This window comes from Cololabis saira, chromosome 5 (assembly GCF_033807715.1).
Source record: "Cololabis saira isolate AMF1-May2022 chromosome 5, fColSai1.1, whole genome shotgun sequence".
Classification (NCBI taxonomy): domain Eukaryota; kingdom Metazoa; phylum Chordata; class Actinopteri; order Beloniformes; family Belonidae; genus Cololabis; species Cololabis saira.
Window position 1 is genome coordinate 35,001,090 of NC_084591.1, and position 20,914 is coordinate 35,022,003.

The 20,914-nt window shown below is 45.4% G+C and overlaps 1 protein-coding gene across 1 annotated transcript; it reads left to right on the forward strand.

Moving 5' to 3' along the window:
- The first annotated feature begins 15,025 nt into the window (after window positions 1–15,025).
- si:dkeyp-73b11.8 (BPTI/Kunitz domain-containing protein) lies at window positions 15,026–19,887 on the forward strand. The gene is made up of 6 exons (XM_061721802.1): window positions 15,026–15,165; window positions 16,225–16,416; window positions 17,051–17,227; window positions 17,329–17,373; window positions 18,045–18,123; window positions 18,233–19,887. Exons 1-6 carry the CDS (start codon window positions 15,099–15,101, stop codon window positions 18,312–18,314), a joined length of 642 nt encoding a protein of 213 aa, XP_061577786.1. The 5' UTR covers window positions 15,026–15,098; the 3' UTR covers window positions 18,315–19,887.
- The last annotated feature ends 1,027 nt before the right edge of the window (window positions 19,888–20,914 follow it).

Genomic DNA, 20,914 nt, shown 5'->3' on the forward strand with positions numbered 1-20,914 from the left:
TTGCTTTTATTTCATGGCTCTTTCTAAAAGCATCTTTAGAGTATTGAAAGAAGCTCCCAACCACCTTGATGAAATGGCAGCAATAATTATCAAGAAGAAGATGCCTGATAATGAATTATCTAAAATGCGGTGGAGTAGTTCTTTAGCCTGACAAATGGGAAACTAACATCTATGTCGTGAACCCTTGTCCCTATATTTAGTTAATTTTCAGACCCTTTCAGACCCTTCAAGCAACTTTTTCCAGCAGCCGCTCCCAGCTCCAGCCAGAGCAGGAGAACTTCACCACCACCCGCATCCAGACCTGAAGCTGCTGGTTGATCCTGCACTGACCACTGAATAATAATATTCAACAATTAATTTAGTAATTATAAAATTGATTCAATGGCACTGCATTGGGCTGCAGTCAGGATAAAACTGATTTGGTAACAGTGGTCGTGGAAAGGGATTCTGGGGCTTGGTGAGGCTGGTGTAGGTGGGGGCCGCGCTGCCATTCCATCAAGGTGGTTGGTAGTAGCTTTTTTCCATACTCTAAGATGCTTTTAGTCACAGATATTTTACAGTATTACGATCTGAAACATCTACGTTTACATGCAGTCAAAATTCGGGTTATTGCCAATATTCGGGTTTTAAAAGGGTTATTGAGTGCATGTAAACGCAGTCACTGATCTAGTGAAAGTCCCAGTCCGCCCAGAATGTTTAAAAGTTTTGTTCTTCCTGTTTGTTGATGTTTTCTTCCGGCTTTCCTGTCCCTCATGAGCTTAAGTTCACGACTGGCCATATCCACGTATAAAACCACGTCCTGATTTGAATTTAAAAAAATGAAATAAAAAGTGTCATGAAATACATAAACTTAGCATTAAAAAAATAAAAGTCTCACTAATAAAAATATACCTTTTATGAAATAAAACGGCAAGAAATAAATATACTATTATGAAATAATTTGTCATGAAATAAGTTGTCCTTTAAAACATTTTTTTAATTAATGTTGTATTCATTTAATTGTCATTTATCCATCCATCCATTTTCCGCCGCTTATCCGGAACCGGGTCGTGGGGGCAGCAGTCTCAACAAAGATGCCCAGACTTCCTTCACCCCAGACTCTTCTGTAACCTCGTGACAAGATCACCAACAGTAAGAAGCAGTCAGTCAGCTGAGGTAAATATCAAAATAATTATTTTATTATAGTCAGAATCAAGACAGAAAAAAAGGATTTCAGGGAATACAAAAAAAGAAAAACATTCTGCTACACAACAAAATGAAAGGAGACAAACTAGGTATTTAGATACCACTAATGACCAGATCTCCAAAGTGCAATAGTGCTTTGAGGTTCCCAGACTCACTAGCTTCAGTATACAGAAATCAGTGATCTCAAAAGGTGCTCAAGCTCGGTCTGAATAGACACAGTGGACTGGAGCAGGCTACTTGCTCCACGACTCCTGCAGACACAAAGACCCACTTAAATATATACAGTTTGCCAGAGATGCATATACATAAATACACCACTCACACTCACCTCAGTACGGTGTACTACTTTACAGACACACTTCACACTGGGCAACAGGACCTCAGTTTGGCTTCTTACTGTTTAACCCAAGACATATAGAAGCATCAGCTCTGAATTGGTGTCACAAATACCACACTGGAACAAACAATAAAACAAAACAAAAATCGTCACATTAAAAAGTAGTACCTGCTCAACACCGGCTCAGGCATAACAGCAACTACCGTCAGTGAAACTGGACGGCCGACAACAGTGACAACACTGCTGCACCCAACGCCACAAGGTGGAAACGTTTGTTTCCTCGACCACGCCCGGTGTCACAGGTATTTATGCCCTGCCTCAAAACACCTGGCCAATGGAAAGGATCCACCTGGCCACACATACCCCCCCAAAGAAAAATCAGAGTCCCCACTGGTCGCAGCTAACCTTACTCTTCCCCCCTGCGGATAGACGACCTAGGCCAATTAAAAGGGTTTGAATGCATGCCTGCCGTGCTGCGCTTTGCCCGTCTCATGGCCAAGGGGGGGGAATCTCCTCTTTCCATCTCGGCTGCCCGTTCCCAGGGGTCCTCGTGCCGCTCCACCTGTACAGCAGCTAACTCCTCGTCCTCCTCCTCCTCTTCATCCAGAGCTTCAATTACGATACTCCCTAGACTAGAATCTTCGTCACAGCTTTCTCCATCTTGCTCTTGCATGGGCCTGACTTCTGTATCGTTTAGTCCTGGGGCACAAAGCCGAAGCTCCCCTCTGTTGACATTCTTGGGGGCACGCGACCCATCCACTGGAACGACTGTGTATACTGATCTATTAGGACTCAACTGACTCACAATTTGGTGGGGAGTGGGAAGCCAGTGATCCTGGATCTTATTCCTACCAGCTACCTGCCGGTTCCGAACATAAACAAGTTGTCCTGGGCGCAACTGCGCATCCTTGGTGGGTGGTCCTTGATACCGCTGCCTCGTCTCCGCGGCTCTCCTCATGTGCTTCCCAGCCTGATCATACGCCACTTGAAGACGCTCTTGGGCTACGTTCACACTGCAGTCCTTAATGCTCAATTCCGATTTTTTCCCATATCCGATTTTTTTGTGTGGCTGTTCACATTATCTTTTAAAATGTGTCCTATATCCGACTCGAGTGTGAACGCATCGCGGCCCAAAACTGACCCGCATGCGCAGAGGCGTGTGATGATGGCAATGATGGATTTGCATCCAACAGGTGCCTGTGAACTGCCAATTATCCATCAAGCTCCACAATTATCATGTTAACATTAAATCAGATAGATTTGTCAAGGACGTTTCTCTTGCATCTTTATCATTGTGCGGGCATGAATTCTCAGAGTTTTGCGGGAGCGGGCGGGAGTGGATGTAAACACTGCGGGCGCAAATGCAGCGGGAGCGGGCGGGAGCGGGATGAAGAAAACAGTCCCGCTATAGCAGGGCTCTAGCTCCGCTCCCCGGAGTGTCAGCTCTGCTCTCCGGCGTTCAGCTGGGTTTATCACCTAACACACGGTCCAGCTCGTTGTAAAACGGGCAGGTTATGCGACCACGACCGCTTCCTGATTTGAATCCTTAGCTTCTTTATTTAGTAATGCTTAAATTCAGCGGGTTGTCTCGTCTGATCTGAGGTCGTAGGCGAAAAAGGTGAGCGCGGAGGAGGAGAGGAGGAGAGGCGGAGGAGAGGAGGAGAGGAGGAGAGGCGGAGGAGAGGAGGAGGAGAGGAGGAGGAGGAGAGGAGGAGAGGCGGAGGAGAGGAGGAGGAGGAGAGGAGGAGGAGAGGCGGAGGCGGAGGCGGCCCGGAGGGACCCCCGCCGTCTCCCGTTTCTCCCCCGCGGCTCGGGGCTCTGCGTGTGACGTCAAAGTCGCATTAATTCCGACCTGGCTGTTCACACTGCGGTCGCATTGCAAAACATCAGACCTGTATCCGATTTAGAACCACATATGGAAGTGACCTGAATCTGATTTGAAAAGATCAGATTCCATGTGACTTGTGCTGTTCACACTGTCATAAACAAATCGGATCTGAGTCACATATGAGCAAAAAATCGGATTTGGGTCACTTGGGAACTGCAGTGTGAACGTAGCCTTGGTGACCAAGCACCCACTCCCCAACTCCCCCCCCACACTGCTCTTCCCCTCCTCCCAGAGAAAGATCTAAAGGTGTGCAGGGTGCCCTCCCAAACAGGAGAAAGTAAGGGGAGTATCCAGTGCTCTGATGCTCTGTGGTGTTGTACGCATATACCACTTCTGGGAGATACTCGGCCCACCTCCTTTTCTTTTCCGGGGGTAGAGCACGTAACAGATCATGGAGAGTCCGATTAAATCTTTCGCATTGTCCGTTCCCCTGGGGGTGGTAGGGAGTTGTTCTACTCTTCCGCATTCCATACAATTTACAGAGTGACTGCACCACCTCCGCCTCGAAGCATCTGCCTTGGTCTGAGTGCAACCGGGCGGGCACGCCATAAGGTTGAATCCACCCCTTAACCAGGCACTTTGCCACTGTGGTGGCCCGCTGATCCCGAGTTGGCATAGCTACCGTAAACTTGGAAAACACGTCTGTTAAAATTAAGACATTTTCTCTCCCATCCGAGGAGGGTTCCAACACTGTGAAGTCCATGGCCACCACTTCCAAAGGCCGAGATGCCAACAAGCTGCCCATAGACGTCACAACCTTGGGTTGGGGTGCCTTAGAAACAATGCATCTCTCGCATGACTTTCAAAACTTGTCAACGTCTTTGTACATTCGTGGCCAATAATAGCGTCTCCTCACCAACTTGAAGGTTCGCTCAATCCCTTGATGGCCATGCCCCCCATGCATCTGGCTCAGCGCCTCCTGCTGCAAGGCGCGAGGCAAGATCAGCTGTCTCTGGGGGCCCTCCCCTGGATCCTCTCGTCGGCGATACAGCACCCCCTCATCTTCCACTATCCTCTCCCATTGCCGCAACAGCTCTAGCGTCCCTGGTGATTCTTTCAGCCGCTCCTCATGACTGGGTTTCTCCACTCTACCCCAGTACCTGAGAAATGCAGTAATCTCAGGGTCAGCCTGTTGTGATCTGGCCAGAGACTGTGCACTATAGAGTGGAAAACTGGTCGTAGATTCACCCTGGGCATTGGGCTCCGTGGTTTGTTCATCACACACCATAAGCTGGGGGCCAAGTCGGGCTGAGTGTTCAATCCAACGAGGTCCCTCCTCCTCAGAGACAGGCTCCAAGTACTGCCTTGAAAGGGCATCCGCTGCTGTATTCTGCCGGCCAGGACGGTACACTATGTCATAGTCAAACCGAGCCAAATCTGAGACCCACCGTTGCTCCACCGCTCCCAGTTTCGCAGTTTGCAGATGGCTAAGAGGATTGTTATCAGTCAGGATCGTGAACTTCTTGCCAATACAATACTCCCGAAACTTGTCCGTAACCGCCCACTTGAGGCCCAGCAGCTCCAACTTCATGGCACTGTAATTCTCCATGTTCCTTTCTGCCCCCCGGAGTCCCCTGCTTGCAAATGCTACAGGCCTCCTCTGCCCATCAACCTCCTGAGACAAGATGGCTCCCAGCCCTTGATGGCTGGCATCAATCTCCAGGGTGAAGGGCTTGGAAAAGTCTGCATAAGCTAAAAGTGGGGCAGATACCAGTCTCTGTTTGAGGGTTTGAAAGGCGGTTTCACACTCAGGGCTCCAGTGTTTGAGGAACAAGCGTGCCGGCAGGGGCTGTCGCTGCTGGCCTTTCTTGAATGAGCTCAAGGCAGAGAGGGCATGAAGGGGAGCAGCAATGCTTGCGAAGTTCCTCACAAACCTTCGATAGAAGCTCGCAAATCCAAGGAATGACCTCAGCTCAGTCCCACAACGAGGGCTTCTCCACTCTGCCACTGCTCTAACCTTCTCTGGGTCAGTTGCCACACCCTGCGCTGAAATTATGTGACCCAGATAGGCGACTTTGGATTGGAAGAAGGAACATTTACTAAGCTTCACCCTCAGGTTGCACTGCTCGAACCGTGAGAGGACCAGATCTAGCCGCTGCAGGTGCTGTTCAAAAGTTGATGAAAAAACAACAACATCGTCCAGGTAGAGCAGCAAGGCTTGGAACCGTTGGTCCCCCAAGATGCGCTCCATGAGCCGTTGAAAAGTCCCTGGAGCATTACACAACCCGAACGGCATTCTGTTAAATTCATACAACCCGAACGGTGTACAGAATGCTGTCTTCTGTCTGTCTTTTTCTGCCACCTCCACCTGGTTATATCCACTGGCCAAATCTAGCGTAGAGAACCACCTTGCACCACTGAGGGAGTCCAGGGATTCTTCGATGCGCGGAAGTGGATATGCATCCTTCCGTGTCTTTGCATTCAATTGTCGATAATCGACACACAGACGAATTGATCCGTCTTTCTTTCGAACTATCACCAGGGGAGAAGAGTATGGGCTACTGCTTTCCTTTATCACCCCCTGCTCCAACAGCCTCTTAATATGATTTTTCACCTCCTCATACTGGCTAGGGGGGATTCTACGATATCTCTCACACACAGGTACCTCATCCCTCACGGGAATTTCGTGTTGAATAAGGTTTGTGCACCCCAATTCACTATCAGAACAAGCAAACACATGTGAGTATTTACGCAAAAGCTGTCTAGCTTGTTCCGCCTGACCATCCGAAAGCCCTGGAAAGCGCAATGCAGCTATCTCTGGGGGCACCTGTCGAACCCCTGAGGCTACCTGTTGTTCCCTAACCATGATTCGCTCTTGTTGGGGTCCCACCCGCTCAAAACAGATTGAAATACCTTCCCCAGCTATGACTTCCGCAGGCTGCAGCGACCCCAAACGCGAGTAAGCTTTCAACATAACGTCAGTGCTTCCTGCATTGATAACTGGGACAGCTAGATGGCCATGACTAACCTCAACACAGGCACTGGAAACCACTAAGCCCCCAGGTAAGCCCCCCTCCTCAAAACCCAACGGCTCAACCAACATGGAAGTCCCACCGGTGAACTTGTTATTGGGTGCGGACGCTGGGACAAAGCACATCGACCCTGCAGGAACTAGGGTGGGGGAGGAAACAGAAATATAACTCCTACCCTCACTTTCAAAAGATACTGCCTGCTCGTTAAGGCACGCTGCAAAGGCATATTCCCACCCCGTACCAAACACAGAGGGCGGCAGTGGGCCAGACTTTTTACCACATAGGACAAGTTCAAAACACCTCTTAATCACGTTCATACCAATTAAGCCAGGCACCCTTTGCTTGCGCTCTTGTGCTATGTCCCCAACTGGATCTTTTACTACCACTATACCTCGGCTTGGTATAGTCCTGCCCAATGCCACAGCCTCAATATCGGTCTCAACATAACCAATGTATGGAATGTCCAACCCTTGAGCCGCGCTCAAATGCAACCAGCCACAGTCACCTAGCCCCCTTCCCAATATTGGCTTCAAATGTTGGTAAAAAAAACTGGCAGTGACAGAGGAGATATTTGACCCTGTATCCAACAAACATGGAAACTTCACACCCCCAACGGAGATCTCCACGATGGGGCTTTCTCCCACTAAACATTCATAAACCCGAGGATCAATATTAACTAATGAGCCCAATTGTGCCCCACCTGTGGTTTGGCTCTCCACCCCAGGGGGCACTAGTTTCCCGCCTGCTCAGATATCTGGACAGCCCCATCGCTCACCTGGGGGGTTGCCGGAGCAACCTGACAGCCCTGACTACCACCGTCTCGTGCATTACCACAATACCGGGTGATATGACCAACCTTCTGGCAGTTGAAACAAACAGGCTGGCCAGCGGAATCAAATCTAGGCTCCCTTCTCCGACTAGGTGCCGGCCGCCGTCCTGACATCTGTAAATTAGCTACTTTCTGTGACAGATCGTTTATCAAAGTTTGTTGTTGCTGCAACATACATAGAACCTTGGTCAGAGTTGGATCGGTTTTTACCTCCACTGCAGCTGTCACAGCACCTAAACGCCCTGCTGCAGCTTCTGCCTCGCACAAATCCACGGTTGCCCGCTGTCGTCCTGCCCCGAATCCGGCTTCCTCCTCCCACTGAAACGCTTCCTTGCGAAGATCCAAGAACGATAAGGTAGGCTGTTGCCTAATCATTTTTTTAAGCTCCCTGCGGAGGCCAATATCGCACACATTCTCAGCAAATTGATCACGCAGAGCAAACCCCCCCGCCCATGCCTCACTAGCATCACAATGGGTGATTTCTTCCATAATGGCCATCAGCGCATGAGAATATTCGCGCACCGACTCACCCTGCTTTTGCCTTCTTTCAAAGAATTGTTTTTGTAATTTAGTGAGCGACGGGGGCTGCCCATACATCTCCCTCAGGATCTCCAACACCAGGTCAGGATCCGACCTTACTGCTTGAGGTCGGTACTTCAACTCCCGCCTGGCCTCCCCACCCAGTTGTTCATAAATAAAGGCTGCCTTTTCAACACGAGTAAAGTGGCGATAACTCAGAGTGGCATTCAACTCATCTAACCAGTCATAAAATGCAGAACTTGTACCACCAGTGAAAATGGTACATTTCTTTTCTTTGGGCAGATATACAATACGCTCTGGGCGACTCAAGGATACTCCCTCACTCCCTGCTACCTGCCCTCTAAGAGCATCCTCTTTAGCCGTTAACTCTTCTCTTAGGGTGTCATTAGCATCCTTCAGCTTAGCAATGGTGTCCTTATCCAGCTGTGCTCTGGCTTTAAGGGCATTTACCTTCTGTTGTAACTCATCAGCCATGGTTACTCAAGCAAACAGATACTTATTACAACATTAAAACATTTTAAAATGTAGCTGGAGACTTCTGTGGTGGCTGGCCTTGCTTCTCCTGCTGTGATGGCTCCAACTCCAGCACTGCTCCAGTCCACTTGCACCTCAACTACACCCTCACCCCAAGCACTACGCAATACCAAGCTTGTCTCCTTAACACTGACTGCTATACTGTATTAGATAGATCCTGCCGACAACGCCAAACTGTAACCTCGTGACAAGATCACCAACAGTAAGAAGCAGTCAGTCAGCTGAGGTAAATATCAAAATAATTATTTTATTATAGTCAGAATCAAGACAGAAAAAAAGGATTTCAGGGAATACAAAAAAAGAAAAACATTCTGCTACACAACAAAATGAAAGGAGACAAACTAGGTATTTAGATACCACTAATGACCAGATCTCCAAAGTGCAATAGTGCTTTGAGGTTCCCAGACTCACTAGCTTCAGTATACAGAAATCAGTGATCTCAAAAGGTGCTCAAGCTCGGTCTGAATAGACACAGTGGACTGGAGCAGGCTACTTGCTCCACGACTCCTGCAGACACAAAGACCCACTTAAATATATACAGTTTGCCAGAGATGCATATACATAAATACACCACTGGCCTGGTGCACACTCACCTCAGTACGGTGTACTACTTTACAGACACACTTCACACTGGGCAACAGGACCTCAGTTTGGCTTCTTACTGTTTAACCCAAGACATATAGAAGCATCAGCTCTGAATTGGTGTCACAAATACCACACTGGAACAAACAATAAAACAAAACAAAAATCGTCACATTAAAAAGTAGTACCTGCTCAACACCGGCTCAGGCATAACAGCAACTACCGTCAGTGAAACTGGACGGCCGACAACAGTGACAACACTGCTGCACCCAACGCCACAAGGTGGAAATGTTTGTTTCCTCGACCACGCCCGGTGTCACAGGTATTTATGCCCTGCCTCAAAACACCTGGCCAATGGAAAGGTTCCACCTGGCCACACTTCCTCCAGCTCTTCCGGGGGGTGTCCGAGGCGTTCCCAGGCCAGCCGAGAGACATAGTCTCTCCAGCGTGTCCTGGGTCTTCCCCAGGGTCTCCTCCCGGAGGGACATGCCTGGAACATCTCCCTAGGGAGGTGTCCAGGAGGATCCGGTACAGATGCCCAAGCCACCTCAGCTGACTCCTCTCAATGTGAAGGAGCAGCGGCTCGACTCCGAGCTCCTCCCGGGTGACCGAACTCCTCACCGTATCTCTAAGGGAGCGTCCAGCCACCCTGCAGAGGAAACTCTGATGAAGCCAACAGGACAACATCATCTGCAAAAAGCGGAGATGAAATCCTGAGGTTTCCAAACCGGATCCCCTCCGGCCCCTGGCTACGCCTAGAAATCCTGTCCATAAAAATTATGAACAGGACCGGTGACAAAGGGCAGCCCTGCCGGAGCCATACTCACTGAGCGCCCCCCACAGAATGGCACGAGGGACACGGTCAAATGTCTTCTCCAGATCCACAAAGCACATGTAGACTGGTTGGGCAAATTCCCATGAACCCTCAAGCACCCTGCGGAGGGTGTAGAGCTGGTCCAGTGTTCCACGACCAGGACGAAAACCGTATTGCTCTGAATCCGAGGTTCAACTATCTGCCGTATTCTCCTCTCCAGTACCCTGGCGTAGACTTTCCCGGGGAGGCTGAGAAGTGTGATCCCCCTATAGTTGGAACACACTCTCCGGTCCCCCTTTTTAAAGAGAGGGACCACCACCCCGGTTTGCCACTCCAGCGGTACTGTCCCCTTCCTCCATGTGATGTCGCAGAGGCCTGTCAACCAAGACAGCCCTCCGACATCCAGAGACTTGAGGTACTCAGGGCGGATCTCATCCACCCCAGGTGCCCTGCCAATGAGGAGCTTACGAACTACCTCAGTGACCTTGGTTTGGGTGATGGATGAGCAAATCTCCGAGTCCTCACTCTCTGCTTCCTCAATGGAAGGCATGTCAGTCGGATTGAGGAGATCCTCGAAGTATTCCTTCCACCGTCCGACAATGTCCCCAGTCGAGGTCAACAGCTCCCCACCAGCACCATAAATGCTGCCGGCAGAGTACTGCTTCCCCCTTCTGAGGCGCCGAACGGTCCGCCAGAATTTCCTCGAGGCCGACCGAAAGTCTTCTTCCATGGCCTCACCGAATTCCTCCCAGACCCGAGTTTTTGCCTCCAGGACTGCCCGAGCTGCGGCTTGCTTGGCCTGCCGGTACCTATCTACTGCGTCAGGAGTCCCACAGGCCCGGTAGGACTCCTTCTTCAGTCTGACGGCATCCTTTACTTCCGGTGTCCACCACCGGGTTCTAGGATTGCCGCCACGACAGGCTCCGAGGCCTTGAGTCCACAACTTCGAGCCGCCGCGTCGACAATGGAGGCAGAGAACATGGTCCACTCGGACTTAATGTCCCCGTCTCCCCCGGGATCCAAGAGAAGCTCTCTCTGAGGTGGGAGTTGAAGATGTCCCTGACAGAGGGCTCAGCCAGACGTTCCCAACAGACCCTCACAATCCGTTTGGGTCTGCCCGGTCTGTCCAACCTCCTCCTCCGCCAGCGCATCCAACTCACCACCAGGTGGTGATCAGTTGACAGCTCAGCCTCCCTCTTCACCCGAGTGTCCAAGACATACGGCCGAAGGTCAGTTGAAACGACAACAAAGTCGATCATTGACCTCCGGCCTAGGGTGTCCTGGTGCCACGTGCACTGATGGACACCCTTATGTTTGAACATGGTGTTCGTTATGGACAAACTGTGACTAGCACAGAAGTCCAACCACAAAGCACTGTCCGGGTTCAGATCGGGGAAGCCGTTCCTCCCAGTCACGCCTCGCCAGGTATCACTGTCATTGCCCACGTGAGCGTTGAAGTCCCCCAGTAGAACAATGGAGTCCCCAGTTGGAGCACCATCAAGTTCTCCTCCCAGGGACTCCAAGAAGGCCGGGTACTCCGCACTGTCGTTCGGCCCATAGGCACAAACAACAGTGGGAGACCTTTTCCCGACCCGAAGGCGCAGGGAAGCGACCCTCTCGTTCACCGGGGTGAACTCCAACACATAGCGACTGAGCTGGGGGGCTATAAACAAGCCCACACCAGCTCGCCGCCTCTCACCCTGGGCAACTCCAGAGTAGTGGAGGGTCCAGCCCCTTTCAAGGAGCTGGGTTCCAGAGCCCAAGCTATGTGTGGAGGTGAGCCCGATTATCTCTAGTCGGTATCTCTCAACCTCACGCACAAGCTCCGGCTCCTTCCCCCCCAGCGAGGTGACATTCCATGTCCCCACTGCGAGGGTTTTGGTACAGGGATTGGGTCGTCGAGGCACCCCGCCACGACTGCTCCCCATTCCACATGGCACCGGCATGTCATGGTCCTTCCTGCGGGTGGTGGGCCTACGGGAAGGCGGGCCCACGTTGCCATTTTGGGCTGAGCCCGGTCGGGTCCCATGGGCAAAGACCCGGCCAACAGGCGCTCGCCTTCGAGCCCCAGGCCTGGCTCCAGGGAGGGGCCCCGGTGACGCCGATCCGGGCGACGTAACGGTCCTTGGTTTTTTCTTCACCATGATTAGCTTGTGAACCGCTCTTAGCTTGGCCCGTCACCTAGGACCTGTTTGCCATGGGAGACCCTACCAGGGGCGTCATGCCCCAGACAACATAGCTCCTAGGATCACTCGGGCAACACAAACCCCTCCACCACAGTAAGGTGCCGGTTCAAGGAGGGGTTAATTGTCATTTATTTTATTTAATATTTATTAATTTAAAAATCACGTATTTCTTGTCATATTTATTTATTTCATTTAATATTTAGTAATTTAAGTATTTATTTATTTAATTTTGAATGAAACAGCATTCCACAGATGCACAGCCCATCAGACTTGGGTGCCTGTATAAATTCTAAAAAAATTTAAAATAAAAAAACTTCCACCCAAGTAGGTCTGCATTATATCTCACTATATATAAATTATAGCCCTTCAGCATTTATAAGACACATCTTTATGTCCCTAAGCCTGCTAAACAATCAACACAAAAAAATGTACCAAAATTCAGCAGAAGTTTCAATACTCAAGTGATTGTGCCATAGTGTCTAATCCAGAGGTCTTAAACTCAAGTTTCCTGGGGGCCGCTGGAGGCAGTACCTGGGTGAGGCTGGGCCGCATCAGGTATTATTTAGTAGCAGCTCCCAAAACCTCACAGCGCAGTGTGTGTGTAAAGGAGCCGTGGTGTCCCTTGAATTTTCATTCAATTTAACAAAGTGTGTGTGTTTTGTTCATTTCTCCGCTGGACACAGAAGTCGCCTTTGCTCAAAACGCCACTTTATTAATCACTGACACAAAGACTGATACTGTCGCTGCAGTATGGCCTAAATAAGTCCTGCTGCATTGTAAGTGGCACGCTGTGCTGTTTTGAGCGTTGTTTTATGTGCATTCCGGTGTTCTGCCAATTTCTGCTGCTTTGCCAAAAAATGCTACCTAATGGTTTTCTACCTTTGTAGAGCTACAACTTTACTGTGTTTTACTCCCTAGCCCACTTCTTTTCCCCCCAAGTGGTCCTTGTCGCTTGCCAGGCCATCATTGTAAATAAGAATGTGTTCTTAATGACATGCCTGGTTAAATAAAGTCGAATGACTGAATAAATATCAAATAAAGCGATAGAATTGTTTGTTTTTTTCTCTTTATCGTATGATGTTCACAGAGTGTAATGAAATTCATTTCATGGGTCGTGTAATTTGAAGGATCAAATACTCAACATCCCATATTATCCATTTTACATCGTGCAAGCAATGATGGGCGTGGCAATCAAACTTTGAAAATCGACTGTGCGCATGAGCTGAACCACAAAGTAAAATTTCTCGGCAGGAAGCAAGGATCGGCAGAACGCCGGGACCTGTGCTAGTCGCACCTGCGCATCATATGTATTTCCACACCAGTGCCTTCAGACCGGCTGCAGAAACAAATGGGGGGGGAGCATTGCATTTTTCCAGGGGGGCACACCTATTTAAACCTATATTTTATCAGCTTCCGGCTTGACAGCAGCTCCTTAGCAACTCCCACAGTGTTCTCGCACTAACAAGAGGCAGTTCCTTTTTAAGTATATAGAAATAAAACAAAATAAAATAAATAAATACAATTAAAATAAAACTAACAAAATACAGTCAGTACGTTTACATGCAGCAGTTCAATCGGATTTCTGATCGTATAAGACATCGTTCGGACTTTTAAACTGCATGTAAAGACCTCAATCCGATCTACTTCTGACCTATTTCGGACCTATATCGGACATTTAATGATCGGATAGCAACACCTAGATAATTCGTTCACAGGTCGGAATTTTAACGCCATGTATACGAAGACATCGGATATTGCAGTCTGCGCATGCTCGAGAATTTCCTCTTTGGCATTGATGAAGCATTGTTGCACGTGGCCCCCTGCAGGGCTTTGAACTGGACTCAACACCTTTTGGGGTAGCTTCAGCTTCCTACCCCCCGTGCAGATCCCGACACCTCGGAAGTTGGTTCAAACAGACTAAGATCACGAGAGCACCCTATGGGGTGATTTGGAGGTCTGTGACAGTCATGCCAAATGTCTGATAATGACATTTGGCCCGATTCACATCCGACTGTAAATTACTTTTTGTCTCTCGCCTGATTCGTGTATTCCTGCATTTTGTTGTTAAACTTCTTGTATAAAAATCTGGTTACAACATCACTCGAGGTCAGCACTTCAACCAGACCCCTGGTCTGTGTAGACGTGCTCACCGCCGGCTTAAATAAAACCTCATAAAACCACAAAGCGGACTTCTGAACTGGTTTGATAAATTCCTCAACAGCATTCACCCGGAAGTGAAAGGAGACGGCGCGTGTTAAATAGTTGTTTAAACACCTTTAAGAAGATCGCGAAAGAGATGGCAGAAGCGGACTTCATTAGGACACCGGAGCAGATCAAAATAAAGTGGAAAAATATATGGAAGGCGTACATTGGCGCCAAACAAAACAACCGTCAACCGGAAGTGGCTCTTTGTTGAAATGGTTACAAATGGTTACAATGGTTACAGCGCCACATACGTCACAAAGTCAGCCATGCTCTGGCCATTTATCCGATTCTCTGAACAGCATGTATACTCAGACAAGTGATTGGGTCTTCTGGATGTCTTTGTCTGATACGATCAGAAATCCGATTTCTTTGCTGCATGTAAACGTACTGAGTAATTACTGTTGTGCTTTGTTCATTTATTGGAGTAAATTTACACAGAGGATAGAGGCGTTCAGAGGGAGCTGCAGCGACGCAAAGCTCTTCTACCAGCTCCACTTCTTGCTTGCGGAGTTGCAAGCATGACTGTTTATTCCGGTGTGGCTCTTTGCTTTGGTGCAGGTTCCTAGAAGTGGGGCTGTGCGGCGCTGCTGCTGCTTCCTGCTCTCTCTCTCACTCTTGCAGTCCTTTTTTGGGTGTACAAAAAAAATCGTACATACATTACTTTAATCGCCGCCTCCATTTTCTGACACTCATACATCCAAAATTGCTCTTTTTTGCTCTCTCTCTCACTTGTTCTCACACGTACACAAACACACACGCCCCCTGGTCTAATCTAATATGACACAGAAATATGTTTATTCCATATTTAGGTCTGTGTGTATCCTGGTATATCTGACTCTACTCTCCGTCAAAAATAAACATGGAAGAAGGAAAAACTGTGTACCGGGTGCCATTAACTTCTGTTTCGATTGAACCCGTCATCATTAGGGAAACGTTGGTCCGAAGGTCAATTCTGAACATCCACTCCCACTGTAGTTTATAGCCCTCTCTTAGTCCGTGATCAGCCACACAAAGACAAGCAGCAAGATGAAGAACCTACTGCTTTTAGGAATTGCTTTGTCGCTTTTCCACATCAGTCATTCAAATACTCCAGGTATGCATAAATTATTATTATTATTATTATTCAGAAAGTTACATTTAAAACCACAATCAAAAGCCTATTGCTAAACTTAATTTCTACTCCTAACGTTGGGCGGGTTACCAGCGCATGGGCCTGTCTCTTGTGCAAAGATAAGAAAACTTGTGTATTGATACTTTTTTTTAATGGATTTTCCAGAATGATCATTTGACTCGTGAGATAAAGCTTTACCTCCAGTCATTTTAATGTTACAGTGCAACTTTTTCAACCCAGACTTGGTGAAATGTGGCAACTTAAGTTATAGAAACCGACATGAGTATGATATTTTCATCTTATCAAGCATTCAGATGGGAAAAAAACCAAAAAGGCAGGCCATTTTATGGGATAAAAACACTTTGATCAGTTTATCAAGTCTTACTGGACATGACTTAATAGTCAAGTTCTGACTTGCAGGCAAAATGATGGTACTTTCTGTTGAATTACCCTCCTGGAAATGTTATTTACACACGTCTACTTGTGTTGGGCTGATTGGACAATTCCCTCCACTTTAATTCAAAGCTTTTAAACTCTGAGATCATTTCTGTCTGAGTCTGACTATTGTGAGCTGAAGCTAGCCAGCAGTTTTATCTACCCAGCCACAAAATAAGTGGGGGGGGGGGGGCATATATTTTCAGTGCAAATGTGATATCATCCAGTGGATTTGTATTATTTAATGGTTAATCAGTTAGTGCCCTGTCACAATGAATTAGGCCTATACTTTGGAGAAGAGAACTGTTTGAAACTACTTCCTTTTTGTGAAATCTATGGAGGACAGCAAAACTGAACACTAAATGACACTTTTTATTGCTGTAATAAAAAAAGGGAGTGGGCCTCTGGTGTTGAGGTTAGTTAAACATTAGTTATATATGTCTGCTGATGATTTCGGCTGAAACGCGTGTCATGTTGTAACTGTGTGTTGGTCAACTACCAAAGTTATAGTGCAATGAGCCATCAGCTTTGGGTTTTTTTTTTTTGTTTGGGGGGTCGTTGTTGCTCACAAGATGTAACTAACCATTTATTTCTATCATCCAACAGCATTCTGTCAAGAAAAGCCTGATATGGGAACGGGCACGCTCTTCATCTTTTCTGTGTACTATGACGCTGGCAGGGACCGATGCAACCCTTTCTTTTATACTGGTGAAGGAGGAAATGCTAACCGTTTCATCACAGAGAGAGAGTGCCTGAGGAACTGCTCCCCCAATTGGGAAAATCTGTACCCCACAGATAGTAAGAGGATGTTGTATATTCACAGTGGTTGAAAATAAAACACCCCACCTTCATTCAGGCTGTTGGTGGACTTTGGAGCGTGAATTGTCGATGAGTGTTTTATGGCCGTGAAGCCGATGAAAAGAAGACACAGTCATAAACGCCTCCTTGAGGGAAACTGAGCCAAAGAGATAGGAGAGGAAGACCTCATTGACTTCAGACAACAATCTTTGTGATTTAAAAAAAAAAAAGAAAAGAAGAAGGCTATTAATAAATATATACATAAATATACTTGGTGTGCTAAACATGTAATTAATGTATTGAGAGTCTACAGGATAAAACAGCATTTCACCTAGAGGATTTCTCAGTTGCCCAAATTTAATTAATTTTCCTATATCTTTGTTTTTACTTGTGTCCTTCATATATTGGACAGACACTTGTCAGTTTTTGATAATAGCAATACGCCACCAAGTGGTCAAAGAGCAGCACTTTTGAAAACAAGTGAACTGAGTCACGCATCAATCATCAGAAACTCTGTGTCAGACGCACATAATCAACATTCCTTTGGATAAGGTTCTCATTTTATACACAAGAGCAGCTACTGCTGTGAATCCTGAAAGGTGCTGATGATGCTGACTGTGTTTTCTCTTGACAGCAACAAGAGCCTGCCACTTCAAAAAGACAGTTGGTGAATGCTCCGGTAGCTTCCTGAGGTACTACTACGACTCGATTCATGACAAGTGCAAAAAATTCCTTTGGACCGGATGCATCGGAAATGGCAACAGATTCTTTGACTTTGAAAGCTGCAATGCCACCTGTGCCGGCATTCATGGTGAACAAACCTACAGTTACTGATAGTTTCACAAGTCATTATATGTTATATTGATTTATTTTTTCATGCACAAAACTAAAATTCACTGCTATCATATCTAGATGACGGTGAAGAAGATGAAGAAGATGATTCTGACACTCCTATTGGTGAGTAGAGTGAAAATGTAAAAAACTATTTGACAGCATATCATGATTTCATTTTATTTAATTTTGCTTTAGAGCATTAACTTGGGTGTTTGCAGATATCATTGTCTCAAAAACTCGATCACAGCACCGCCCCGTTACTTCATTTGGGCCGCTTACGTTTGACGTATGTCATTGGTAGAGCCATTCATTTAAGGGTAGCATGACACGAAAAACCCCAGACCAGGGTCTTATTAACTGGCCTCCTCCTCTTCTTCTTAACTTCACCAAGTGTCATATTTTGTTGCGTTTTCTATCATTCAGAAGAGAATAACACAAATACTAAAGGAAGGCTGTCGGCTGTTGTGACCAAAGTAGGAAAGAAGGGGTTAAACAACAAGCTTTTAAATTCTGACTTTGTATTTTGGCCAAAGTATGTTGCAGATATCTCATTAAAATCTAAGGAAAATGTGTTTTTGTGGGTAAAAAAATAAAAATAAATCCTAATATGTCTTGTTTAATTTCAGACTTGACTCTTATTCTAAACATAACCAAACGTGTCCTTTTGCAGACGTGTTCAGTTTGATTGGTTAAACATGATATTCTAACTGAATGCAACTGTCTTTACAAGTTTCTGAGTATTTGAAAGCCCATGTATCCACTCTTGTATGTTTCACCGCTGGTTTCACCAACAGCAATCATCTGCGGAGTTCTGCTTGCTGTCATTATTGCTTCCATCATTATCACGGTGACCGTCCTGACAGTAAAGTCAAAGTAAGCCCGTTTTTGTTAGTCTTTTTTTCTTTTTCAACTACTGAAAAGCATGATTATCTCTTATACCTGAGCTTTTGCAACTGTTCCAACATGTCTTGTACTCCTCTAGGAAAAAGAAGGAGGTGAAGGGGAAGAGGAACGAACCCCCGACTGACTCACCTCTGCAAGAGAGTGCGATTGAGATGACATAAAAAAACAAGAAGAAACAAATCTCCTTTTGAGCAGGTTTCAGGAACTACTTTTTTCTCCTCTTGAAACCGAATACAGTACATCATGTGACAAAGGATGACATTTTCAAGTTCAACATTGATTAGTATCTTCCTTTTTTTTATTGACCATCTTTGTTTAATTTTCTGTCCTGTTTCATCTCCGCTGTACAGAAGACGAGTAGTAGGGCCAATGATTCTTCAGGGGCCCTAATACTCTACTGTACCATTGCATGTGTAAAAATTGATGTTTCTTTAACTAGTATTTCTCTCCTCACAGCTTTACCGTATAATTCAACTAATAATCCTACATCAATCCACATAGTGTGTTTAATCAAATGAAAATAGGTGAAGGGGTGATAAATGATGATTAATCAGTTACTCAATCACAAGACGATTAGCAAACAACATAGTAAGATGACTCATCAATTAAATCATTTTTAGGCTAAAACGCCAAACAGTTTTCTTTCTCTCAGCCTCTCAGTCGTTGGCAGATCTTGCATCATTTGACTAAAGTACAAGTAAACTGAACATATTTGGGTTTTGAACTGACCCACAAGTAAAGAAGAAATTTCAGATCCAATTGTAAACATTTTCTTAATAAGTTAAAGACATTTTAAAAGCCGATTAAGTCAAAACAAGGGGAAATAGTCGTTCACCAAGACCATTCCCAAAAGAAACATATGCATCCCTCAGAGTTTTTAAAATCTTAAAAACAGCAGAAAACGAAAAATAATCAGATTTCAGGGTGGTGCTGCTTTGGCCAGGCAGACTCCACAAAAACAAGACCAGTAAAGCTATTCTAGACATACTTTGCTAATTTTTTTAAAGCCCTTTTTTGAGTATTTATTCTTGTGTGATTTAAAGATAAGTATAATGAAGTGGTAATTCAACTTTGTGTCACACAGTTTTGAATTGAAATTATATTTGCGATTTCAAATCAAAATTAAGTGGAGCACAGATTTGAGATTTTAGACCAAATTGCTCTCCGCTCACCAAAGTGCATCAGTTCAAGCTGGCTTAAAATCCAGATCACTCATATTTCATTTAATGATGTGATGTTGATTCATTGTTTCAACATTGTAACTGTTATGTAACCTGGCAGTTTTTTGTAAGTTGTTTAATGTCTGAATGAATGAAGTCAACAACCGGCACTTATATTTCTGGAGCTGCTCTCTGTATGGTGATGCCATGCGCACACAGCTTTATCAGCTTTTCTGGCTTAACATCTTTTATTTTTGGCTCAAAAGTGTCAAATGCAGGTCTTTATGTTTTACCCAAAGTATCTTAAGAATCTTTAAATAGGCTGTTGTTTGTATGTTATCAAAGAAAAGGAGTATCTTGATTTCACAGGATTTTCAATGTGTTATTTTATGACAACTGTGTGAGTGAAGATCCTTTTTTTTTTTCATTTTTCAGTGTGTGTGATATAAACTTGAGAGAAAAAGCATGTAAAATATTTGAAGGTGCTTTTATGTTTTCATTGCAGCAGGGTAGAGGAAATGTAAAGGTTTTCCTTTGATGTGTTTGATTACTACAATAAAAAATGCTTGTTTTATGTTTGTGTTCACCTTGATCTCAGTTTATTCACTATTATTGCCATCATGTAAAAGTTATTTAGCAACTTGTCAGTTTCATGAAATATGATGGTTGACCTGTGTCGTACTTCTGTGCTCGGTTTAAGTTTCTTTGCTTTTCATTGAATAGAAATGGATAGAAAAATGGACATTGGACAGAAAATAAATTGCTGACGTGATCTCAAAGATAAAAGGGAAAATGTTGTTGTAATTTATACCCGAGTCCAGATAAAAACAACGCCTACCAGCAAACAATTAGCAGTCAGTACTACAGAATAGGTCTTGTAATTCTTATTATTAGTAGTAGTAGTAATAGTATTTTGTTTATTTAACAGCGTTATTCAGTGGCATATATGTATTTTGTGCTGAGGATATTTTCACCTATTCAGTACAGCTACAACCTTTTTTGGTGACATCAGCTTCACCAGGATTCTGCGATTGAGTGGGTCATGAATCTGAGAGTCGGCTTTTGGGGCTTTAAGAAGTTGCAGCACAAATCTTTGCAAAGCATCAAACACCACTGCATATTTTTGGGGATTAACAGAGAGGTTACATTTACAAATTCACTTTATGTTATCAGATTTCCATCACTGCTTAAGAGCTGCTTCACAAGTATAATAGTTCTGGTAATGAAGTGACTTCTTCTTATAAAGGAAATTAAGGAAATCCCCATTGTTCCTATGTAATACATGATTGAGAGAAGTTATATGTAAGTTCCCATTCCAGAAAAGCTTGTTGATGAAAACTGGATAAATATACAGGCAGCTATACAATTTTGCAAGCACATTTTAGTAAAAATGTACACCCACTTATCAAGTTATAAACATGCTTGGCCCAAGTATTCAAAATTGTATAATTTATAATTTAATATGTTGGCTAACCGTTTAACTGTAAATGAATTACTCAAAATTTCAAAACCTAAAACTTCCAAACCACAATATTTTTGGTGTTACTCGAAATATATATGTTTAAATTATGTTTTTTTTCCATATGAAAACAAATAAAACC